General features: G+C 42.9%; 1 protein-coding gene across 3 annotated transcripts in view; it reads right to left on the minus strand.

The window, feature by feature from the left end:
• DNER (delta/notch like EGF repeat containing) overlaps positions 1 to 27,201 on the minus strand; it is a 334,821-nt gene that overhangs the window by 26,794 nt on the left and 280,826 nt on the right. For all 3 annotated transcript variants that reach the window (XM_053597823.1, XM_053597822.1, XM_053597824.1), the window contains one exon: positions 5,688 to 5,810. In XM_053597823.1, coding sequence (XP_053453798.1) covers positions 5,688 to 5,810 — 123 coding nt within the window. The remainder of the gene's footprint in view (positions 1 to 5,687; positions 5,811 to 27,201) is intronic.

Below are 27,201 nucleotides of genomic sequence, written 5' to 3' on the forward strand. Positions count from 1 at the left end.
GTACACAGCTATGATTTAATAAAAAAAGAAAAGAAAAAAAAAGAGGGCTTTCAATTATTATTCAAATGGAATTTATTTAAAAGTGTAAGCATTTTTTTCCTGTTTAGCAGCCCAATTTTTCTAGCACTAGTTATTTAAAAAGATTCTTTTCTTATTCATAGTAATTCCTCTTTAAGAGTGGACATTATTATAGACAGTGGTTTGGGGGCTATTCTTCAGTTCTGATTATCTGTCCATTCTTCCCCCTGTAACACAAGTATATGAATGTCATAATAGCTGCGGCATTATAATGCGTTTTACCAGGTGGCAGAAGTTCCCTCTCATTGCTCCCTTTTTCAGAATATTCTCAGCTATAATTACGTGACTTCCTATTGCACTTACTATTTGGAGGTTGGATTTAAGTTTTTAAAAAAAACAAAAAACATAAAACAGTAGAAATCACCATGTAAAAAACCACATATGTAAAGTAGAAAGTTAAAGCCAACCCTACCCTTAACATACCACCTATCCAATTTCTAACTCCTGGTATACACTAGTTTAGGAATTGATACCTACCCACCTGATAGTTTTCTAAAATTTTACAGGCATGTTATGTTTAAATATAGATTGGCAGAAATGCTTCTGAAAAGAAGAGGATGTCCATCCCCCAAAGAGAAAAAAGCACAGAGTCTTGTGACTCTCCCCTTCCTTCCTCTATCCTGGAGAACACAATTTAGCTCCTTCTGTCTGTCTTTTATTTCCTTTTTCCTAATCCTCCCTACCACCCAACCACCTCACTGTTCTTAGAGGTTCTGCCATTTACTGTGACATTGGTAGGGTTTGCCTTCCAATGTTTTCAGCAGCCTTATGTAAACGTAGACTGAAATGTTCTCATAAATACACTGGAATTAAATATTTTACCTGCCCAATGGGATGAAATCTTTAACACAGTTGTGTGCCTTCCAATAATTTGTATCCCGACCCCATCCAATTCACAAAATAGAAGTTAAAGTTATACAAAAACTATTTTAATTTTTTCCTGAAGAACAGAAGTGGTGGACACACTATAAGGTAACTAACTCCCTCAGTGAGTCACACTGTATATAATTCCATCCCTTAGGATGAACTTCTAAACAAGAATATAACAGCAGTTAAGAGGTTAAAAATGTAATTAAGGTCCTTAATCAGTTGACTTTATCCTTGGAGGGCCTGACCGAATCAGGTGAGACCTTGAAGAGGGTCCAGGCCCTCATTATAGGTATGAATTAAGGTGGGGGGGGGGCTTTATCATGGTGCTGGCCTTCAAGAAGAAAGCTATCATGAATTCTATGGCCACACAAGAATATGAATCCTGCCAATAACCAGAGGTGACTCGAAAGCTGCTCCTTTACCATTCGACCCTTAGATGAGAGTGCAGCCCTTCTAGCCCCTTGCCTTTAGCCTTGTGAGACCCTAACCTGGGAATCCATTAAGCCACACCTGGACCTTTCAAACTGTTATAATTAAACAGTGTTGTTTTAAGCCACTAACACGGGGTCCTCAAACTGCAGCCCACAGGCCGCATGAGGTGTTGTGATTGTATTTGTTCCTGTTTTGTTTTTTTTACTTCAAAATAAGATATGTGCAGTGTGCATAGGAATTTGTTCATAGTTTTTTTTTAAACTATAGTCCGGCCCTCCAACGGTCTTGGGGACAGTGAACTGGCCCCCCGTTTAAAAAGTTTGAGGACCCCTGCGCTAACATGTAGTAATTCATTATGCAGCAATGGAAACAATAAGGCAGGTATACCTATTTTTTTCGAGAGACTTTGTTTCACCATGAAACCCACAGTCATGTTAATATCATCTATTTAGGTTTATCCCTGCATTTAACAAAGTCTGCCTAGCCCTCCTCTTCCATTCTCCATCTTCCCCTATCCAGATACCTTTGTTCTGATTTAGTTCCTAGTTAGTGAGCATGCCTCTAGAAATAATTCTCCTAGGGAGGGAACGTGGTGTTATGTTTTCTGTATCCTGAATATATAGCAATGTCTTTCTTTTGCCCTCAAATATAAATGATCCTTCCCCCACCCCCCAGACTTTTCCACTTAAAAGTCGGAAACACTGCTCAACTACTCTTTACCTTCGCTATAGAGAGAAGCAGGACAAAACTGGCTTGATTCTCCTTCTCCATGTAACCTGTACTCCCTGTGAAGAATATTATAAAAATTTCTCTTCGTCCTTGCAGTTAGAAATTTTATCAGGGAAGTTCTAAGTGTGTATCCTCTCCTTCCTTCCTTACCTCTGCCACCCTATGAGTTCATTCTATTTGAAAACTAGATTTCCTTCAGCTCACAGATGGCTCCCTCTAGCAATTAGTTGATTCTGGTTTTATTTCCTTGTGCTCCTAGTTCTGGAGCGTTCATTGCTCAGATGGAAACAGATCTCTTGGCTCCTTGCTCCACATGTCCTGTCTTTTCACTTGTGGTTTCCATGTCCTCATATCTTCACGTCTGTCATGAGATAGCTCCTCCTTTTGCTTCGCCAGTTCCAAATTCAATTTTGAGGAGTATACATTACTTTTTTCACTTCCTCTCTTGAGTGTTTAGAGTTGTTGCAATATATTTTTTTAATCTCCTAAACCTTTTCTCCCTCTTTGAGTTGCTGCTGTGGGCTCACTGACTAGCTAGGTCAGAAGGTGGAGACCTGGGAAGAGACAGACAACACTGGACAGTCTGGACAGTCCCCCTGGACAGTCTGGACAGGCAAGCCAGCTGGGCACCAACTAAGGCACACGGTAGAAAGAACCTCCCAGTTTGGCTTTCTCAGGACCACACACACACACAGAAAAATGCAAATCCCTAAGAGGGCAGCAAGTATCTGACAGATAGGGTCCCGTGAAGCATATTTGCAGCATTTTCTCCCTGTAAGCTGAGGGAGTCGTTTCAGCTCAACTCCACGGTAAGACTTCAGTTCTGCCTAGAACCTGCATACCCTACTCCTGCTGTAAGCAAAGGCTCCCAACACCTGAACCCTTCTCTTGAGGTCCCAAATCCTCAGAGATGTTTGAAGTATCCTCTTCTTGAGTCATTCCTAGTAGAAAACTGGGAGGGGTCAGGGATATTGAATGTGGATGTGAAATCCTCACTTTCTCAGAAGAAGAGTTGCACAAACATATTTATGTGGTGAAAAGGTGAATAAAAAAGGAGCAAGGAGAAGGTAAGAGGTTGAAAATAAGTAGGGAGAAAGGTAATGGCTAGGGGAAAGTCTTAGAAAGATGGAAGGGGAGAACTGAAAGCATGTAGGGTGGATGAACTTGGAGCCAGATGTTCTGCTAATACAAGAGAGAATTAAGTTTTAGCTGTAGTGATTGAAGATGAGTTTGTAGGGCTAGAGTGCTCAAAAGGTGGCCCATAGACTAGCATGCATCAGCATTATGCAAGAACTTAGCAGAAATTCAAATTCTTACCTTCTGCTCCAGACGTAGGGAATTAGGACAGTGGTTCTCAACCTTCCTAATGCCGCGACCTTTAATGTAGTTCTTCATGTTGTGGTGACCCCCAACCATAAAATTATTTTCTTTGCTACTTCATAACTGTAATTTTTGCTACCAGTATGAATCATAATGTAAATATCTGATATTAGGTGACCCCTGTAAAAGGGTCATTCAACCCCCAAAGGGGTCGCAACCCACAGCTTGGGAACCGCTGAATTAGAAGCTGTCAGGGTGTGGCCCAGCAATCTATATTTTAATAAACCTACTGATTCCACTGGGGCATGTGTAAGAACCACTGCTTTCGGGTGTATAAAATTAGATAAATCCAAAGATGTTTACACATGATAACTCTTTTTTTTATCCCATAAAGATGGAGACAAAGTCAATGAAGTCAGTTAGGAGTGAGTGATTCAATAATGGGGCTTGGGGAAAGTAGCAAAACTTTGAAATTTCCATTGAAAAAAATGGAAGAAAATGGGGAAAGGCTGGGATCACAGTTCTGTGGATTTGCAAAGACAGTAATATAGGTCATCATATGCAATGGTATTTTTTTTTATTTCTCATAATGATAGCAGGAATGAAGGCTCAATGATAGAAAAGTAAGAGACGTTATTCAGAATACATCCAGCTAATGATTTTGTCATTTGTAAAGATGAAATCTGCTTCATAAAATTTATGATAAAAAATTTTGGCATTTTCTACGGGAGGCTGAGGCAAGAGAATCGCTGAAACCCGGGAGTTGGAGGTTGCTCTGAGCTGTGTGAGGCCACGGCACTCTACCGAGGGCCATAAAGTGAGACTGTGTCTCTACCAAAAAAAAAAAAAATTTTGGCATTTTAAATTTTCTGAAGCACATTCACCACTACTAATTGTGTTATGAACAAATCTCACAGTCTCTGTACACATCACTGCCCTTACTTTATACAGAGAAAATCAAGACCGGTCAGTGTAAGAGATTTATCCAGGTTCAGCAGGAAACCAGTGGCACAATCAGGATAAGCTCCCTAAGTCTTCCAATTCATTTCTCCTTTATTCTTCTTTCCAAAATTGAACTAGCTGCCTTTTACTCAATGCTCTGATGGACCTGGAACTATAAAACCATGGCAATGAAGCCAGTACATCTGCTCTCATGCCCTTGTGGAAATTGGTGGAGTTTAGTTCTAAGTGAGCATAGCACTCCAGCAGAAGCATCAGAGTCGCTGAACATAAGGAATGACTTGGCCTACTGTCAACCCTTCCTTCCAGGGGTTTATCAAGTTCTTCACTTCCTCAGTGTGGTCTACAAGGCTCCAAAGAGTGCCCAAAACATCACTAAATAAAGGTGTGCCCCTCGGAAGAGAAGCAACAGCGGTCACAACGTGAGGTCACCGGGCAGGCGGATGGTATCAAGTAAACAGAATGGGAACAAGATGTTAAGTGAATTGGCTATAAATAGAGCCTGAAAAGCATTACAAAATCTCAGCTCAGCCCTGAATTTAGGGCTTAGAGAAATGCGTGCAACAGCTGATAAGCAGGCTTTCCTGGCACAAAACCTTCTGAGGGTGTCTGGGTTCCATGAAGCCACACCATCCATGAGCCATGGCCAGAAGCCAACAGAGAGGTGGGAGCAAGGGCCTTAGGAACCGTGTGATGAGGCTTGTGAGGGACAGCACTACAGCCACCTCCTGGGGCTGCCAGGAGGATGTAATGAGCTAATGCACATTAGGACAGGGTCTGCACACTGCAAAGACTCTGTCAACAACAGCTATTTTTCCAGAGTGACACTGACATGTGTCTATGCAAGTGAATTAACATTTGCCCCCCCCAGCAGAATCATTTGGTGAGAGCTAACTCATCTAACTCCACCTGCTACCTCCCTCAGGAAGCCCAGCAGCCTGTCCTCGCATAACAAGCTCTGCAGAGACCCAGGTTTCCTCTTCCTCATCTCCATCACCCTGGCCTCCATCTGAGCACGCACCTTCATAGCACTTTGTGTTTTCAGTTTTTTACACATTCAACTGAAAAGAAAGTGAGGATATAAGGAGGAAAGGGAGGGGAAAGACTGTTCCTTCTCTCAGGAGGAAATCCGAGACTGGCAAATGGATCTCCTCGGGCCCATTAATCGTTCCACTCCAGCATTTGATTTTTCTTCTAAACAGATCCATTCTCCAATGAGAGGTGTGTACATTTAAACTGAGAAATTCGGGAGGTCATTTAGAGCCACTCTGGTCCCGTGAGGCCAAGCAGCCTCTCACCTTTGTATTCTGCCAGGCACACGCACTCGTAGCCGTTCACCAGGTCCCTGCAGGTGGCGGCGTTCAGGCACGGAGCAGAGAGACACTCGTTATATTCCTCTTCACAGTAGAGGCCGTGGTAACCTGAGGGACAGAGAGAAAGGCCCACTGTGAAATGCGTCCCATTGAAAACCCACACAGGTCAGCCTGCAAGGAAGGTGGATGGAGAGTCACCATGGAGACAGTATGGAGCGGACAGACGGGATTTTAGGAGCTGGGTCGCTGGGGGCAAAATCAAAATGTGTATTGGAAGGCAGCCTATGAAGACAGAGCCTGTTCTTACCACACTTATTCATGATCCTAAGTGTAAAAGGGGGCGATCCCACTCACCCACTGGATGATCTCACCATTATGTGTCCAATGGCTCTTGCACTCGGGAGACCTGGTCCCAGAGTGTGTCTGCTGTAGCCACTGCGCACAGTGAGCGTGGCAGGATTTACAGAATGGGAGCAGCAAACAGCTCCCCCCAAGCATAAAAACCATGCTTTTCCTTTACATAAATTAGAAAAATACATTTCACATAAACTCAATCTCCCCCTACTTTAAGAAAAAATAGAAAAATACATTTCACCAAAGAAAATGTTACTAAAGGAAAAATGCATTCATTTTTAATTTTTATTTATTTATTTATTTATTTTTGTTTTTCAAGTCCGTAAAGAAAATTAGCCCAAAAAGTTTAACTGTAATTTCTGATGAAATGTGGGTTTGCTTTTCGGGGGTTGTTGCTTGCTTAAAAATAGGATTGTAAAATTTATAATATTTTAAATTGAACTTAAATTTTTTATTGAAAAACATAATTACGTGAAAGGAAAAAATAAGAAATCAATAATTTCTTGGTAAAGACAACTTTTACCCTGCCGTTTGCAAAATAGGTGTTGATTCTAAAGCACAAGAAGACAACGTGCTTTAAGACTCACTCGTGAGTGTTACACTGTTTTCAACTTTCAAAAACATGTGTTACTGCCAACTTGCAGTGAAACCAAGCTATTTTTTCCTCTGGCCCTGTCCAAACAATGAAAAACATGTGAGTGCTTTCACCAATCACCCTGCCTATGTTAGTTCTGAACTCAGATAAACAGAAAAAATAAACCCTTGCCCAAGTAAGAATTAGAACTACTAGCTGTCCCAGCCTAGTCCCCAGCCTTAATGCTAAGGCTCAGAAAGTGCCACTAAAACACGCCAGTGCTGTTGAGCGGTTTTATTTCTTGTGCCCATCACAAAAGTAGGCTATGCTCATATTAGCACCAACAGAGCACTTCTCAAGGATGTTGCTATTCCAGCTGATTTTGAACTACTTTCCAAATTGAGGTTGTGATAATGGCCCCTTTGCAGAGACCTTGACCTACCTAAGACAAATACACTATGATTTTCAACTCTTCAGTCTGACCCTACTGTATGTAAATTTAGGGAAATATTTCCTATTACTCTTGATCAGATAATTTCATTAAGAGATTCCAACTAGCAGTAATTTGTCCTGCAGAGGACATTTGGCAATGTTTGGAGATATATTCGGTTGTCGCACCAGGAAAAGAAGGAAAAGGTTGCTACTGGCATCTAGTGGGTACAGCCAACAGTACTGCTAAGTAAGCATCCTGCAATGTCCAAGACAGCCCCACAACAAGACTACCCAGCAAAACGTCAGTGCAGCCAGGCTGATAAACTCTGCTCTAGATCAGGAGTCAGCAAACTGGCTCACAGGGCAAATGCATCCCAGGCTGTTTTTGTAAATAAAGTTTTATTGGGACACAGCCACACCCACCAATTGCATATTGTTTTCAGCCACTTACACACTATAACAGCAGACTGGGGAATTGCAACAGAGACCCTACAGCCTGCGAATCCTAAATATTTATTCTGTAGCCCTTTAGAGAACAAGTTTGATGACTCCTGATCTGGAATAAATGGAAGATCTTTCTTCTTATAATAATTTTGGATAATTAACACCTTATCAATGTATATGGTTTGCAAATATTTTCTCCCTTTTCATTCTTTCATTGATTTCACTGAAGAAATCATTTCTAAGAACAAGGTTATGAAGTTTTCCCCCTATGTTTTCTTCTAGAAGTTTCATAGTTTCAGTCTTACATCTAAGTATTTAATCCATTTTGAGTTGATTCTCATGTATGGTATAACATAATGCAAAGGGCCAACTGGTATATGAAAATGACATCATTAACCACCATCACTAAGCATCAGAGGGAAATGCCAGCTGAAAGCACTGAGAGGTCATGTCATACCTGTTCAATTATTAAAATACATATATATCAAATGTAGGCAAAATGTAGAGAAACTGGAACTTTTGCACACTGTTGGTGAGAATATAAAATGGTGCAGCAACGATGGAAACAGTATAGAGGTTCCTCACAAAATTAAAAATAGAACTACCAAATGATTCAGCAATCTCACTTCTGGGTATTTATCCAAAAGAATTGAAAACAGGATTCCTTATATCAGCACTTCCAAGTTCAATGCAACATTATTCACAATAACCAAGAGGTGGAAACAACCTACATGTCCGTCAACGTGTGAACAGATAGAGAAGGTGATGTTGACGCACAGTGGAATATTATTCAGCCTTAACAATGAAGGCAATCCTATCATTTGCTACATGGAGGAGCCTGCAGGACTTTCTGCCAGGTGAAGCAAGCCAGTCACAGAACGAATATTGCATGATTCTACTTACATGGGGTGTCTAACATAGACTCATAGGAACAAAAGGCAGAATAATAGTTGCCCAGGGTCTGCAGGGAGAGGGAAATGGGAAGCTGCTATTCAATGGAATAAAGTTGTAATTGTGCAGGGTCAGAATGTTCTAGATACCTGCTGAATGGCAGTGTGCATACGGTAAACAATACTGCACTTAAAAAAATTGTTAAGAAGGTAGATCTCATGTTGTGCTTTTTTTTAATCACAAGAAATATATGGATAGAGAGAGTTAAGTGTCTGCTGGCTTTCTCTCCTAATTGTAAGCACTTTCTGAGGTCAGTATGGAGTAACAGTTGCCAGCAGCCTCTGTGCAAGCGTGCTTACTACCCTAGCAGACCTTCTCACAATCAACAGAGAAAGGTAATATATGACACTCATGCATCTTTGACCGCTGAATGGAGATGTTATTTAAATAGGCAAAGATAAAAAGCAAGTTTATGATATCATCTATAATTGCTTTCACTTTTTGAAAACAGTATCATTATCTTTTTCCACTAGCACTGCAAAAAGCAAATGAGGAAGTTATTTTACAGAGATAATTAAGCTGGTAATGTTTTTCTTCCTTGGGGTGGGGTGGGGGGAGATAAAGGTTTCGTATTCTAAAACTGTTTCTTCAGAGTTGGTAACATTTAAATGTTTTTATGGAAATGTCAAGGCACCCTTTACACTGGGTGCCAGGGAACCTAAATCGGACTGTTTGAATAAAAAGGCATTCCTTCCAACAGAGAAGGCTTCTGTGAAAATGAGGCTGTCACCCCCTGCTGATAATTAATTCAGGCAGACAAATTAGCTCAGGGCAGGATGCCCAGGGTCTAAAAAAAAATTAGGCTAGTCCAAAGATTTTTTTTTTTTAATAAAATAAAAGATGAGAAGGCAAGGATCAGAGTGACCCCTTCTAGGACGCTGATTTTATCAGCTGTGCTCGGATCTTTGCACAACTTGCTTCTGAATAATCAGCTCCAATCACTTGAAGAATTGACAGAGCCTAGCAACCACACTCTGAGACTGAGAAAGACCAGTGGGAGTGGCTACCAGGTTTAGCTTAGTCAGTGGACGGTATCATTAACACAGACACAACCAAAGGAAGAAAGGCTGAGAGGGTGAAGACCGGTTTAATCTTGGACATGGTTAGCTTGGGCTCACCCTGAGAGGTCCAGGTTGCAGCTGGAAACATGCGTGTGAATGGCTCAGAAAGAGCCCTTTGGGGAATAGTTGATCCGGGAGGTGTTACTGAAGTTTCCATCAAAGAAGAGAATAGAGGGGAAAAAAGAAGGGACCAAGGTCAGATCTGCACAAATGGGCAGGTGCAGAGTAAGGAGCCAGGTGGGGACACGGAATGAAAGTGGGTGAAGAGGAGAAAAGCCTGAGCTGCACAGCATCGCGGAACCCAGGGGAGGACAGGAAGTCAGGGAAGGCCGGTTCACAGTGTCAAAGGCTCCACAGAACAAGAATGACAACTGGATTAGAAGGTCAGATCGCTGGAGAATCTCAGAACCATGGCTCTTAATGGGAACTGCCTCTGACAGGAGATTTTGGAAGTTGGGGGTGGAGATTCTTATCACAATTACTGGAAGGTTCTACAGGAATTTAGTGTGTAGGTAGGACGATATGAAACATCTTGCCATGTCCAGGGTAGTCCTGCACAACAAAGGATGGTCATCATTGTTCACAATTTTGAATTATCCCACTGGACATTCACGCAGGTGAAAACCCTGTTTAGAACTTTCTGAGACTAAAACCTAACTGCTTTACGCATACAGCAGGGTTTAAAGGTACGCTGAGTGTTCCTGGAACGTTCTCCTGGACACATCAAGAGAAGACGGTACTTAGAGTCTTTCATCATTTTGGAAAATCACGTCACCAGACAAACAGGTCTTGTGAAACTTAAGTCACCCATGAAGAGCACTTGGAACAGGAGAGGAGAGAGAGAGGGAGAGAAAAGCCAAATTCGTGTATTTAGATAGTTTCCCGACAACCCTGCATGAAGACGCTCTTCACACCAGTTACTCATCAGGACGTACTCAGCTGATTTCCATCACAGCATTTACAACTGCCTGAAACCCTATTTTCAGCTCAGTTCTTCACGTGTCATTTCTGTTCCTCCACTAAAATATAAAGCTGGAGGTAGGGGCCGCACCTGCAGCCATCTGTTACAGAAAGCTGCACAAACAGCAATTGTTAAATCAGCACCCAAAATGCCATTAATTCAACGCACTTTCAAAACATTCCTGCTGTGTTCCAGGTGTTTCTGGGTTCCGTCTGCAAAGCTAAGTAGCAGGGTCTCTGTCTGAAAGATGCTCCCCTTCTAGTAGGAAGACAGCGGCGTGTGCTTTGGGTCAGGCCCTTTACAGGTGTTACCCTGTTTAATCCCCGTGAAAACCCAAAGTGATGGGCACAACTAGTTCAGATATATATACGAGGAATTAAGAGTCAGAGGTAAAGAAATTTGCCCAAGGCCGCATTGTGGATCAAGTGTGTGCTGTCTACCTTCCCACGGTGCCCCCCAAACGCATCTCCTAGTGGTTTGCTAAGGCTGCCATAACAAAATGACCTGGCCTGGTTGAGTTAAACAGCAGAAACTTAGTTTTGTCACAGTTCTGGATGCTGGAAGTTCAAAATCAAGGCATGGGCAGATTTGGTTTCTCTTGAGGCCTCTCTCCGTGGCTCACAGGGGCTGCCTTCTCGTGTCCGGATGTGGCCTGTTCTCCCCGTATGGCCCCTCCCACTGTGCTTCCTCTTATGAGGCCACCAGGGCTACTGTACTACAGTCCCACCTTATGACCTCACTGAACCTTAATCACCTCTTTAAAGGCTCCATCTCCAAAGACTTCAGAGGTTAGAACCTCAACATATGGATATAGGGGGGCACAATTCAGTCGGACACCTAGAATCAGAGTTTCTCAGTGAACCAGATCGGTACCATTAGAGCAGTCCTGCACGGCCCAGCACCGGCCACCCTGGGCAGCAACCCTGTCTTCTCCACACCACCCTCTCCAGCTGTGATCATTAAAAATGTCTCCCATTGTCATACAAGACAAGAATCCCTTTTGAGAGTCACTACCCTAGATGTTTTTAATTAGATAAGAACAACTTGAGGAAGTTTGAGGACACACTGATTTCAAATTGAGAGTTAATTCATCTGAGAAAAAGGATTTCTGTGCAGCACTGAGGAGGCCATCTTCCACTGTGGGGCTGATAGAAGGCCAGCCCTTGGGGTGTCTCTCTCCAGCAGAACTTTTCCACAGAAGCCGCCAGGCACTGGGCTCATCTGGGGCTGGGTCACAGCAAACGAGTGGGATAAAGAGGAGTGGGGAGAGAGGCCTGCCGATCTGGGGATTCTCCAGCTACCAAGAACCCTGTTGAACGTTCTCCCCTGAAGCTGGGAGCACTCTGGGGCCGACCGACCAACTGACAGGGCAGCTACTTCTCCTTTTCAGATGAAGAGACCACAGTCTGGCAGGATTGACCAGCTGGACAAAGACAAGCTGGAGCCCGGATTCTGCCCCCGGGTGAAAGCTGCTCCAGAGCGGGAAGCCTCGCTGCCCCCAGGTGGTAAGAGGCCCTTGAGTCCATCTCCCCAGGGAAAGGCAAGGCCTCCCCTAGCCTTCTCTCTCAACACTGTCTCCAGACAACATCACTTCAATGTCAGCGTGAGACCCGCCAGCTCTATCACCACAGTGTGTTTACTCGGGGAGCACTGTCCTCCCCTCATCCAGCCATCCCGTCACCGTCACACGCAGAAAAATCCAAAACTGTAAGACTGGCGGTGTCGCCAGATGGCTTTCACACTTGGTGCAACAGATTCCCAGCAGCACATCATCTCTACGTCCTCTGAGGACTGTTTGTACTCTGCTTGCTCAGAAAGGCAGCGCTGACAGGGCCTCCAAGCAACCCTGTGCCGGGCTCAGGACAGCCGGGTGAGGCCGCCACTCCCCGCCCAGTGCTCAAGACAGCCGGGCAAGGCCGCTGCTCCCGGCCCAGCACAGACTGCACTCAAGGCTAGAGGGAATTTAAAGTGTTTTGGATTTGCTTGGTTTTTTTAACACTACGGTCAGGCTGAAGTACGTGTGGGATGTGGGGAGTAGTTCCTTTAAGGATGTGTTGCAACTCAAAGGACATTTCCCCACTTTTCTGCGTAAGTGGGTAAAATGTGAAAACCTGTGACTCCCTGATTCAAGTCTAGGCCGGTTCCCAGGAGATCAAATATGTCACCTCATGCATAGCAGTTAAAGATGTGAACACGGAGAAACTAATCCTATCGTAGGTACTAACATGAGTGCGTGCTTCCAAATTCCAGCTAAACTCGCGGGTGGTCACAGAGCCCTTCAACCCTATGTAATATCAGGCAGTCCGTTCAAGGGAAACTATGTGTGTGTGTCTGAGTCTCTCTCTTTGCTGATGGGTCCATAATAGAAATTGATTTTAGAACAGAAAAAAAATATATAAACAAGCATCCCTGCTCATAGTAATCCCATTAAGCATTCAGAAGCTCTTGTTCTAAAAGAACCTGTGAACACTGACAACTAAGCAGCCACATTCCTGCTATACGCACATGATAAAGCAAGAAACAGTTGTGTCCGCGGCGGCAGCTGTTAAGTAAACCCAGGGCGTTCCTGGGTGTGTGCAGGGCAATGGCTGCAGATGGCACTTATTTTCCTCCTTAATTTTGTATCCTTTTATTGCTCCTAGCACCTTGGCCAGGAGAGAAAATAGATGTAAAAAGACTCATATCGGTCAATATTTCCACTTACGGTGGTTCTTATAAATATTAAATTGGAAAGACTGAAGATAGACGCCAAATTAAAGCTTTAGGCCATAAACTTCACTGTTATTTATTTGTGACTGAACCATCTATAAATGTCCGCCTCCGTCTCTGGGGTTCTGACAGGAGGGATGGTGAAGACCCCGCTCTAAATCCTACTCCAGCTGCTCCCACGGTGCGCCTGTATTCCCGACCATCACGGAGACTCGCTACCTTCACTCTTCGCCTCATGTTTGCCTCCTCAGTCGACTCATTCTCTAAGTCAGCAAACAGTTATTAAATGCCTGCTGTGTGTCAGGCCCTGCGCTGGTCACTTGGGCGGTATGATGAGTAAAAACAGAATGCCTCTACTGGGGCACTCACGACTGACAGCCATCAATTGTCCAAAACAAGAGAGTCATAACTGGGGAAGTGTAAGCGACAGGAGCCTGGGGCTCCAGCTTGAGGAAGCAGCAGCAGATCTGGCTGTGCCCTGGGGAGGGGGCACAGGGAGCCAAGAGTGTGCAGAGGAGCAATAAATAAAGAGAAGCAGCCAAAGACCCCTGGTAAGGGGGGCACAGCCCTTGGCTGGTTCTGAAGAAGGGTCGGGCCTCCTGAAGTGCAGGCAGGTGCCAGGCCTGCTGATGCCTCTAATGGAGGTGATGTAGTGGGGCGGGGGGGAAGCAGATTTGAAGTTCAGAAAGATCACTCCTGATCACCTTTCAGAGAATGGGGATAAGACCTGCAAGAATCAATATGGAGAAACCAGTGATGACGCTACTCTGGTTGTCCAGGGAAGGGATGCGGGTGGTGGCAGGGCCAGCTGGAACACACATCTCAACAGCCCTTCACAAAGCAACAGAAATACTTGGTAATGAATAGGCTGTGAAGGGTGAGAAGGAGGGAGAGGTGGGGGGTGGGAGGAGATATTGCAATTGCTTTTTAGAGGAATGGAGGAATTGACATTGAGTTTCCTTCTATGGGCCAATTTCTCTTCCAGGCACTTTCGAATATTAATACAACAGAATTTCATTGTAGGATGGGGCTAAGAGTAAGGAGACAGAGTGGAAAGAGGTGTGGAATAATATTCTAAAAGGAGGAGACCTTAGAGCAGTGCCTGTGGCTCAAAGGAGTAGGGCGCTGGCCCCATATGCCGGAGGTGGCGGGTTCAAACCCAGCCCTGGCCAAAACTGCAAAAAAAAAATAAAAGGAGGAGACCTTAACTGAACAAAAGGAATTGAAAGCTTATCCCAGGACAAGAGATGTGATTTGGAAAAAAAAAAAAATCAGTTCATTTTAATGAGTATTTGCTGAATTCTGACTATATTGTCAAGCACTAGAGATCAACTGTGCCATAGTTAAAGAAGAAAGGTTCTATGTAAGAAGACAGAGGGGGTCAGAGGTAGAGGGAAAAAAAGAGACAGCAGAGAGGGAAGAGCACAGGAGAAGGAGAGAGAGGAAGAGGGAGGCCGAGATGCAGAGGTATCAAGATGGAAACAGGGGCGGCGCCTGTGGCTCAGTGAGTAGGGCGCCGGCCCCATATGCCGAGGGTGGCGGGTTCAAACCCAGCCCCGGCCAAACTGCAACCAAAAAATAACCGGGCGTTGTGGCGGGCGCCTGTAGTCCCAGCTGCTCGGGAGGCTGAGGCAGGAGAATCGCGTTAAGCCCAAGAGTTAGAGGTTGCTGTGAGCAGTGTGATGTCATGGCACTCTACCCGAGGGCGGTACAGTGAGACTCTGTCTCTACAAAAAAAATAAATAAATAAATAAAGATGGAAACAGAAAAAAACAAACAAACAAACAAAAGGCACAGGAGAGAAAACTCCAACAGACAGAGAGGAAGAGAAACTGGTAGAGAACATGACAGAATTTAGAATGCGCAGAGAGCAAGGCCCTGCCAGGAACGCTGTGGGTCCCCTGCAAAGCCACAGCCCTGCCTGTGTAATGACCTTGGGTACTGTTCTTGGAAGGTCACTGAGATGGGAGAATTGAGGGGAGTACAATTTGATAGTTTAAGAGACTGCAGGGGGCTTGCTCCCCAAGTTACCCGTTCTGAAAATAAAATGTATTTGACGCCATTTTCTTTTCATTAAACACCTTCTGTAGCCCAGTATTGACGGCACGTCTAGGCGGGCAGTTCCGGACCAGCAGGTGTGCGGCTGCAGCCCAGGGCCAGTGTGTCACATCTTCCTTCAAGGTGACTCGTGGGTACTGGTGGCAGTAAAGGGTATTTATAAAGGAGGATTGCCTGCTCCTCCCTCTGGGAAACATGCAGTTGGCAAGGCACATGAGGTGGTGATGCCTTCCTAATGCAACCCCAGGCACATTGTGAGTGCCTAATTAATACGACATGTGGTTGCCAGACCTGGAGTGCAAACATGAACTAAAAAGACGATGTGGGGGCCAAACTTCTGCAATAGGTGCCTGCATCACATACTCAGCGAAGTCCCTGAGCACACGGCCGTGAAGAACACCTCTGCTCACAGCCAGGCTTCTCATGGGCAGTGAAGACCACGCACAGGAGAAAAACAGCACCAGCCCCGCCAGTCCACAGGTCCTGGTTGATAAGCCCAGATTTCACCAGCCAGAGGCTAATTCAACAACAAAATCGTCTGCCTATGCTTGGCTTCTTATAAACCTACCCCTTTTCCTTTCCATAGCCTCATTCCCTGTGACTAACTTATGGGCTGGATCTGGACCCCCGATCGGCAGTAAAACTTTGGCTTATCAGGCAGGATATGATCCCGAAATCCATATTTTTTCATTAACAACAATCTGTTCTCCTCTTGGTTCCTTAGCTTGCAGATTGATGAACAGAGAAGACATCTGATCAAATTGGGTGAACTGAATTTGCTAGAAAAATGCAATCAGAAGGCAGAATAACCTTTGCATACATAAATACACAAGTTCCTTTTCTTTACAAGTGTTTGTTTTGTACAAATATGAATAAAAGTGCCTGGGGAAATATTTTCCAAAATTGACGATGGTTTTGTTAAGGGATTATTTTCTAAATTTAAATATGCCTGTTCATGTTTCCTAATTATCACAATGGAAATATGTTATTTGTATAATACAAAGGGATAATATCATCCCTTCTGCAAGGGTCTTTTACTTTAGTATCACTACTCCACACTCACGATGCTGATTATGAAGGAAATGACCATCATCCTCTCTGAGTCTAACATTTGAGCAGTAAGAGAACAAGTAAAATTAGAAAATCCTTCATTTAAGGATTTTCTTAGGAGGATGGGGCGATGAGGGTAATTCTTATAGTCTATAAAGGGAAAAGACCAGGCTTATTAGAAGACACTTTTTAAGACAAAAAAGATAGCAATCATAATAAGATGTAGAATTAACAGAGAAAGTACTTTTTAAAATAAGGATACCTTTTAACAAACAGAATAGATCTCTGAAGATGTTAAAAATCCTGACACAGCCCTTCCCCTAAGCGCCCTGAGGTGATCTGTGAAAATGGTTCGCTATTCACTTGACCCAGAAAACCCCACAAAGTCATGCAAGTCAAGAGGCTCAAATCTTCGTGTTCACTTTAAGAACACACATGAAGGGTGGTGCCTGTGGCTCAAGGAGTAGGGCGCCGGTCCCATATGCCGGAGGTGGTGTGTTCAAACCCAGCCCCGGCCAAAAAAAGAACACACGTGAAACTGCCCAGGCCATCAAGGGTATGCATATACGAAAAGCCACCAAGTATCTGAAGGATGTCACCTTAAAGAAACAATGTGTACCATTCTGACGCTACAATGGTGGAGTTGGTAGGTGTGCCCAGGCCAAACAGTGGGGTTGGACACAGGGTCCGTGGCCCAAAAAGAGTGCTGAATTTTTGCTGCATATGCTTAAAAATGCAGAGAGTAATGCTGAACTTAAGGGTTTAGATGTAGATTCTCTGGCCATTGACCATATCCAAGTGAACAAAGCACCCAAGATGCGTTGCCCAACTTACAGAGCTCATTAACCCATACATGAGCTCCCCCTGCCACACTGAGATGATCCTTACTGAAAAGGAACAGATTGTTCCCAAACCAGAAGACGAGGTAGCACAGAAGAAAAAGATACCCCAGAAGAAACTGAAGAAATAAAAACTTATGGCACGGGAACAGATGCAACATAAAATAAATGCAAATAACAGTAAAAAAAAAAAAATCCTGACACCTCTCTAGATTAAGAGTATACATCATAATACGTTAGAAAGAAAAACTTTTTAAATACATCGCAGAAAAGCAAACAATCATTATTCTGAGTTACATCCTTACAAATAGTATTCTCTTTCAAAAAATCATTTCAGAACAAATCAAAGATTCCATGGTAGATGACAGCTGAATTGTGACTACTGATGCTTATGAAGGCATCAGAAGTCAAGAGAACTCAACAGTGAACCTGCTTTAACAGAAACAGTCATATATTTAAAGGATTTGACCGTAAACTTCTCCATCACCTTGGGAATTTTTCTAACTGTGTTGATCTAAAAATTTCTGAAAATCTCCTCTTGGAATTGCCTTTAAAACTAGGCTACAAACTAGTCACATGAAAAAAATCAATCTGTTCATAATTTTTTAGCCTTGTTTTATGTCTTTTTTTCATGTTGCTTTTGGCCACTAGAGGGTAGATTCTACTTATGATCTATACCAGCTATAAGGAAAAAAAGATAACTCAGGAGTTTAACAAAAGAGGAACTACAAAAAGATATCCGTTGCAAAAGAAAATAGATGGTTCAGAGGGATGAAAATCAATCTGCCAGATTATGCTTAGGGAAGAAATACTATTCCCTTGAATAACAAAACTTAACATTCAAATATTTCTTTACAATTTACAAACCAACCAACATGTCCTCTAAACATACTATATGTATCTATGGTTAAAATTGTCCATTATAAAGTGGCCTACTTTTCTTACCAATTTGCTATAAAAATTATTTTTAAATGTAAATGCTTATAATACCATGATTAAAGCACTGAGATTAAACATTAATGACAAAATGGTATTTCACAACTTGACATTAAAGATCATTGTGTTATGTGTATTTACACATAAACAACAGGCAAAGCATTGTAATGAAATAATCCTGCACCCTCAATTAATTATATAGCATGTTTTTCGACAAATAAAGTGGCTTGGTTTATAACTGAGGTAAGAAGGAGGATAACAGATTTGGAGAAGAAAAGGTAGGCTCAAACCCTCCCACTCCAGATATTTTTCATTATGAAATATACCAACATTAGATACTGGGTCCAGCATAGGCAGCCAATGAGTAGTAGGCAAAATCAAACATTAAGGCTCCATCACAGAACTTTGGAGAGAAAATAAAACTTAGAGGACTATTTTCATGCAAGTATGTATATTAACAAAGAGAAATTTTAAAAGGTGAGAAAGTACAGAAAGGTTTTTAAAAGATTTAGTTCCTTTTATTTTGCAATTGATTAAATCTGATTTCAGCTGACCTCTTGTTTATATTATTTGAGGTGTCTGCATTCATCACACTGTATCAGTGATTCTCAGAGTGTGGTCCCCAGACCAGCAGCACCATCAATACCCTGGGAACTTGTCAGAAATGCAAGTTCTGAGGCCCTGCCCCAGATGTGCTGCATCAGAAACTCTGAAGGTGTAGCCCAGATCTCTGTGATTCAACCAGCCCTCTCTGTGTGTCTGATGTGCTCTCAAGTTTGAGAACAGTAAGCTATAGAATAGCAAAGTAAACACTATTTCCCACAAGTTTTGACTCACCAAATTGCAGGGAAATGGTAGGGGTTGTCTGTGGTGAGTGCCATATATGTTATGGTCATGTATTTGAATAGCCATGGCTTCACCTAACTGTGTAACAAACCATAAGACATACAGTCAAAACGTACACCAGTCACTCCCAACAGTGAAATGCGCAGTTGAACAATCTACCATCCAGAGACACTGGTCCTGAGAGAATCCACACTCCTCTCAAGACCTACTGAAGGGAAGAAAGTAATAAAAAAGAATTCTAAACTGACAGCAAATGCTGAATGTGAAAAGGAAGGGCAATATGAGGGAAGGTGGTGAGGATACAGAAGTGGCACACGTTTTATAATTGCTCGCTTTATGACTGGAGTCTCACATTCCTACTCAGAGGAAGAAGCAAGTTCAGATTCAGATTACTGAGCACAATTTTTCCCACATCTCTGCTCCAGCTTCCTTGACTTGGAAGGAACAACGTTTTGGCTGAAAGGAATGGCAGAAAATGAAAGACAGTCTAAGGCGAAGTTTATCAAAAAATGGGAAACATGGTCTGACCAAGTTGTACTATTTCTGGTAGAATTATAGATATGTGGTTTGGTACTAAAGTATTTGTGTGATAGAAAAAAATAAACAAATAAAAAAAAATTGTGGTTGAGATTATTCCAGAAAATTTTGGTACATGGAATCCACAATGTAAACAATGATTTTTTTTTTTGGGGGGGGGCAGGGGTATATTTAACTCTCATATCACCAGCGGAATTCACAGGGACAATGCAGATGTGCAATCTTCTGCTTATCAGTCATTGCCATTCTCAAGCAGATAAGCTGAATCCCAAAAACTGTACTACACCAAGGAAATTTCTCATGGTCACTCACAAATAGTTCTAGAAACACAACTTCCCTCTTGGCCATCATCTCTAAGAGCTGTAAACTCACAAGGGCTAAAGCTGACTCTTACTGTACAGTCAGGACTTCAGTTAATAAACTTCATGGAGAAACTTAACCACCAGCGCTGTGGCTGCATTACAAAGAAAATTTCAAAACATAAATAAACTGGATTTGCAACTCGATTACGTTAATAAATCTCAGATTGTGTTCCAACTACCTCTACTGAATTAAGGATGCCAAAAAACAAAGCATTTGCTCACTTATGAGGACATAAAGCAGTAAAAATCAAAAGTCAATTTTTATTTGGTGATGTAAGAGTCTACAATTGTTTCTCTTGGGGTTGATTTCTAGTTTTGTTCCACTGTTGTCTGAGAAGAGATACAATATGACTTCTAGTGTTTGGAATTTGTTGAGGTTTTGTGGCCTAAGATGAGATCAGTCTTGGAGAATATCCCATGTGCTGATAAAGAGAATGTATATTCAGTGGTTTGGGGTAAAATGTTCTGTAAATGTCTTGTAGGCCGGTTGCACAGCTGACTTTCCAGCTGACCACAAGGTCATTAGTAAGAACATGGAGCAGAAAAGAGACAGCCCATCTAAGTGCTGCCCAAATTATCAACCCACAGAATCTTAAACAATAATATATAATTTTTAAAAAACAAGTTTTGGAGTGGTTTGTTACACACCAATAACTAACTAATACAAAAGTTTTATTACTAGGGACAGTGCCTAATTTAAAGGAATAAAATCACAGAGGTAAACTTTTAGGTAATAAGAGACATGTTAAAAAGTTACTTTATGGGGTAATAGATAAAGGAGAGTCCTCCTCAAATCATACCAAAAGGTACTAGAAACCCGTTAGTTCAGATCCACTTTTAGTTGGGCTTATCTAATGAATACCTTACTAACGAATGAGACCTGAGACCTTTACTCTGATCTGCGCCATCAGAAACCATCTGGAAGCACAGAAATGAAGCATGATCCTGTAATCATCAACAGATCATTAAGACTTCAGTCCAACCAGCCAAGGATATCTCTAGGCAACTCCTATAAAGCCAAGTGGGTTTTGAATGGAGCGTTGTGGCACCGCCTAAGGAAGCACTTGGGTCAGACAGACTAGGACGTGCTGCTGTACAAAATCAGAATCTGCTTTGAGCTGACAATATATTGAGATTAGAAAAAAAAACTGGTTACATATCAATCTGCTTCAGGCAAACCTAAAAGCTCTAAATCTTCATTAAAAGTTAAGCAATTCTACAAAAGCACTCAGTGAATGCAGCAACTCTCACAGTGTGCTTTGAAATCGAAAATTAATGGGCATGATAGAAAACCAATGGAAGAAATACAGGGCATTATTCTAAGGTTTTTGTAGAAATCCAAATAAATAAAGAATTTAAAAGCACACTGAAAGCTAGAAGGCCAGAAGAAAGTAGGACGCGCACAAATCTCCTTATTGGTCGTCTAATTGGGGCTCAGGATGCAGGCTCTCTGTGCCTCTCGGACATCACCTATAATGGCTCATTGTTACAGGGTTTTCAATCCTGGGGCTGTGAGGCGGGCAGATCCTCCATTGTCAACACTGATGACAAATCATTTCTACCGAGCCAACCCTGGGGGGAAGAAGGACATCAAAGCTATCTCAAAGCAGCTAAGTGAAAACAACAAAAGTCAAATGTGCAAAGGAAAGAACATTTCAGAAACTATGACATTACCAGAGTCAGGTAAAAAGAAAGAACATCAAAGGAGTCCATGGTGTACAACAATCAATACAGGAAGCTTTCAGAGAATGAGAAGGGAAGAAAAATGGCAAGTTGTCACTGGGGACCCCAGAAGTGAAAAGCACCAATCAAGAGAAACCACCTGAACTGAAGGATAGCACAGCTGTCAAGCAGTGACGTCTGCATTTCTTTCTTTTAGTCCCAGGAAGAATGGTGTCATTAATTAGATACATCCAGCAGACATCAGGGCAAATGAAATCAACAAGCCTTAGTCACAAGAAACCCTCAGCATCAGTTTCAAAGCAGCAGATTTATGGGTCTTCAGATTGAAGCAAAGATGGGAGAAGGCCCCACATACCCACAAGCAGGTCAATTCCTTAGAAGTCTGAGCTGTATGTCTCTGTGCTACAAAGTGAGAAGCTACTTTTGGTTAAAAGTCACTCACTGAACAACAGTCAAGGCCAATTTTCAAGCCAGGCTTTGAGGTGTCCATGTAGCATCCCATCCCAGCAGCAGTGCTGAGCAGGGGAGCCAACAAACATATTCTTGTGAATGGCTTGAATATAAATGAGGACCCAGGGTCAGACTTAACCTGGCTTGTGAGAATTCTAGCTAGTTGATTGAGAGCAAGGGCTTTATAGTTAGGCAAATCTAGGCTAAAACCAAGGTTAAAAGATCACCTCTACCTCCTGTTGTTCGGACTTTCCATGCCTTAGTCACCTGATCCTTAAATAAAAGAATAGGAATACTATTAGTAAGAGAAAAGATGTGTCAGGTGTGGGACTCACAGTCTCCATGCAGTAGGTTTTCATAGATGGAAGCTGCTCTAGGCAAAGCCAGCCGGGGTAAAAGCATTCCCTGAGTCAGGAGGGCCAACTCAAGGAGGCTGATGAATCCCAGTTTAATGTGTCACCTTGAAGTGGCTGCTAAGACAACTGTGGCTTAGAAAATCTGGTTACATGTTTCAGTTTTCGGTCAGTTATTTGCCCTTGGTGAGTCAAGGTTATCATTTGACCCCACTTTTTATTTCCCCTGAGCTAACAGAGGCTCTAGATCCCAATCACCTGGGTGCAAATCCCAGCTTCATCCTTAACCAGCTCTATAGTCTTGTACAGAGAAATGGTGGCAACCACCAAGTCTCTAAGGACTAAGGACTATGGGGGTTCAAGGGGCCAACGTGGTACAAGAGCTTTGCCCAGCACCTGGCCCTTAAATATTCATCACTACAGGCACCAAAAGCCACAGTCGAGGCAGTGAGCAATTCAGAAGTTGGATAGGCACCCATTATTGTATGCCAAAGTATGCCCACTATTGCCAAGAAAACTGGGCCCACCTCCAGGCCAACTCCAATCTTGAACATCATATGAAAAGAATCAGAGCACAGATTTAATACTTTCCTCAGTGGTCTCTCCCAGGATAAAGAACATCTGGCATTTCTACCACTGCTCCATCATTTCACAGGTTTCAAAGTGGATCACCTCATCTGAGCTGCACACGCCAGTTGTGTTTATCCCTATCTTAGACAAGAGAGAAGTAAGGCTGATAGAGGGCAGCTAACTGCACAGCTGTTTCAGGGCAACGCTGGGTCTTAAATTCAGCTCTCCTCAAGTCTAAACTCATGCCCTTTCTTTCACACCAAGGAAGAAAAGTGAGGTGTAGAGGATTTCAGTTCTCAATTCCAGTTCCCAGACATTCTCAGCAGCAGAAATAAGGTTAGCAATTGGATCATAATACTTTCCAACCACAAAACAAGAGTCAATGGCTTCATTACAAAAATACTTCTTGGGTAAGTCCCCACCTGACCTCCAGGGCCATCAGCTTGACAAGAGTGTTTTGAAATGATGTGCTGGCTGGGCTTCTAGTCGAGCTGTCCTCAGACGCCCAGGGGTTGGTGACACAAACTGTGATCAGCTGCCATTTACAACTTTCGTTCCAGGTAAGATGATGCAAAATGGTTTCTGCTGTTGTCACATACTATGCTAACTCCTATTGTTGGAAGGTGAATCTCACACCTTTTCAACAGTAGTTCAGCCAAGAATGAGCTCTGAATGTTTTGAACACTGAGAGGAAGTCAGGGTACGGTGGAAGAAGAAACTCCTTATAATTAAAGGCCAGTTGATTAACACTTCCATACACATGGATTAGCCATTTAAAGTGAGATGAAAAAGCAGTGTCATGAACAGATTTTTAACATCAGGAATCTCATAAAAATTCCATAAGCTACCCCCGCCAATGCCCTCGACTCATTAGCAGTATCCTTCCTCCCCTTGTATTAATCCCTCGGGTCACTAGCCTAAAGAAGGCAAATATCACAAATTCTACCTGAATGCCCCCAAAACTTACCCAACAAAGTGGAGAAGAATGGCTATGCGGCAGTTCTGAAGCCCCCTCAGGACGGGCACCTCGGTGTCCTGGAATCCTGACCTGGCTCGTCACACTCGGGGCAGTGCCCTCCCACACTCCCTCCCCTAACTCCCACGGCAGCACCCATGCCCGAGACCTCCCGGCAGAAGGCAGCTCCTCCATCCCCTCCTACTGCTGGCTTCCAGCTCCCACCTGGAAGCAAGAACTCGCCAACTTTCCCGTTATTTTTTCCCCTTCCTCTTTACCCTCACTGATCGGGATAGTTCCACAGCTTTCTCTGGCACCCATCCCACAGGGACGCTACTTATTTCCCTGCTTTCAGCCCCATTCCCACATTCCAGCCCCAAGTAACAAAACTCTTTACAAGCATAGCCATCTTTCTTGGACCCAAGCTCCTAATGAGTTTCCTTTTGCAAATTTCTTTTTTTTTCTCTGAATTACCCAAATCAAAGCCTTATGGGTCCTTGGACTCCATTCTTACATTTGTTCCCTACATTCAAGCAACAACCAAACCCTGATGATTCTACTCCTCAAATGAATGTCCAATCCATCCTTTCTGCACACGTTTGAGCCCAGCCTCCACTTGCTAGATCTCCCTACAGTCTTTTGGACTCTTCTTCACTATGATCAAATAGGGCCAGGCACGCTGGCTCACGCCTGTAATCCTAGCAATCCACTCACCTCCCAGAGGTGAGCTAGAGCTCAGGAGTTTGAGACTAGCCTGAGCAAGAGCGAGACCCCAGCTCTAAAAAAACAGCCAGGCATTGTGGTAGGCACTTGTAGTCCCAACTACTTGGGAGGTTGAGGCAGGAGGATCACCAGAGCCCAAGAATTTGAGGTTGCTGTGAGCTGTGATGCAAGGGAACTCTACCCAGGGTGACAAAGTGAGACTCTGTCTCAACAAATAAACAAATAAAATGATACCACATACCATGAAAATAGTCTGTCAGAAGCACACAGCAGTTCACATACTCCTACTAATGTGAAACGCCCCCAGGACTCCACTGTCCAAACTCCGTAGGATCATCATCCTCCCCCAGTCTGCCCCGTGCGCATGCTCAGCCTTAAGTACCCATGACCGCATCTGAGGGCTCCTCCTCCTGCAGCCACTCTGCCCCGTGCGCATGCTCAGCCTTAAGTACCCATGACCGCATCTGAGGGCTCCTCCTCCTGCAGCCAGTCTGCCCCGTGCGCATGCTCAGCCTTAAGTACCCATGACCACATCTGAGAGCTCCTCCTCCTGCAGCCAGCTGGATCTACTCTTTTCTGAATTCCCCTCACCCAAACTTCCACAGTGCCCAACAGTATTTCAATGTCCAACTCATTAGAATTTCTGATTGAACTACTGGTAACATAAAAATCCAATCCATTGCCATCCTTAATATTTTGAGCATTTTAATTAAGTTCTGTCACTGCACTCCAACCAAGGGCCACCAGGAACACACTGTAGCCGACCGAGTTGGGTTTATTGTCAACGCAGTAAGGAAGTGTGCATACAATGGGGAACCAGGCAGTGTCTCCGTAAGAAGGTGCTGAATAGGATTTATTAAAGGATTTGACCTCTGGTTGGGTTATTTGGGGAGGATTCGCTCTAGAGCAGAAGTTGGATCCTGTCAGAAAGCGGGAGCAATTCAATGCTTGGGGACCCGTGGGCAGGCTAGAGCAAACCTAAGCTGTAACTGGCAAAAAAACAGCTGCCGCTTTATGTTTTTGACACTAAGAACTGAGAAAAAAGGGGATATTTGCTATTTTGTGGGTTGCATGGTGACCTTGTTTTTTGTTTTATTAAATCATAGTGTTGTACATTAATGCAACCATGGGGTACAATGTGCTGGTTTTATATACAATTTGAAATATTTTCATCAAACTGGTTAACATAACCTGAACGACATTTTCTTATTTATTGTGTTAAGACATTTATTTTCTATGCCTGGTAAATTTCACATGTACTCTTACAAGGTACATCCTTACAAGGATGACCTTGTTTTTGTCTCACACAAAACCATAAAGTGGTTTTGTTTTGTCTTGCTTTATCATGGCCTCAGGGTGATCGTGTCTAGTATCAGTCTTCTGTGAGATTGTTTATGTCCTTAACTCCAGCAGAAGACACCATGGCCCAGCTGTGACACCAGGTCAGCTCCTGATGTGTCATCATGATGTCATTGTAGCTTTAAAACTTCTCTTATGCAGATTATGAAAGATACACCAACAGATATGTGTTTCCAACAGATTATTCTCATAGTATTTGGTGTACATTACAGTCAAGAAGAGTCTAAAAGACAGAAGCTCTAGCAAGTGGAAGTGAGGGCTTGAATTTGCATGGTGAAAAGATGGATCGAACATTTATCTGAGGAAGAGAATCACCAGAGTGCAGTTTCCAGTTGAATGTAGAGAACAAAGGTAAGAACAGAGTCCCACCATCCCTGAGGCTTTAATTTGAGTAATTCAGAGAAAAAAGACATGTGCAGATGCAGCCAGGTAATAGTATTTCAGCTGCGATGAATTATTCCAGATGGAGATAACTGATACGATATTTTAGAATACAAAAAGAGGAAGCGTATGATAAGAGGATTAGGATCTGGGGAAAGGGAACAAGATGTTTAATACAATCTGCAACGCTCAAGAATAATGTGATATGCAGATCAACCTCCAAAAGCATGTTAAACACAAGAACGTCTTCACCCTAGTGAACCAGATAAAGTTTTCTGGTTGATAAAAGATGAAAGTTATCCACTGTACTCATCCAAAAATCTAAATGCATTTAAAAGCATTCATTAGTGAGCTAAATGCCTTCCTTTGTAAGTGAACTTAATTTCTTTATTGCTGTTCAACTGCTATTAAAATCCTGACCACTGAGTCCTATCTTGGATTCTGTTTAAAAAGGCAGATATTGTCAGGGTACTGATATTGCCAGGTCTGAGTTTACAGAAAGATGCAATGCCAGCTGTGTCTTTGGGGCCATACAGACCAGAAATGCAGCTCATATGCAAGGCAATGAAGAAAATAGAAAAAAAAAAAATAGTATGTAAAATTCCTATAAAAATAATTTCCCTTCCAAAAAAATCTCATTTGGAAAGGTCTCAGTTCTTTCATTTTACACTCGAGTATATATTTGGATGAACTAACTGAGTTACCAGCCTTTCGGTGGAGAAAAATCAGCAGAGGAACTTGGTAGGCAATTCTCCCCTATCTAGTCTTGGGATCCCAACTGCCATGGAACTGTCAAGTAACTAAAACATTCATAACATAATAACTGATACAGGTGGTCCATGGGTTACCAAGGAGACAGGTTCTGTAGGTTGGTTCTTAAGTTGAATTTGTATGTAAGTTGGAAGAGGTAC

This window comes from Nycticebus coucang, chromosome 7, assembly GCF_027406575.1.
Source record: "Nycticebus coucang isolate mNycCou1 chromosome 7, mNycCou1.pri, whole genome shotgun sequence".
Classification (NCBI taxonomy): domain Eukaryota; kingdom Metazoa; phylum Chordata; class Mammalia; order Primates; family Lorisidae; genus Nycticebus; species Nycticebus coucang.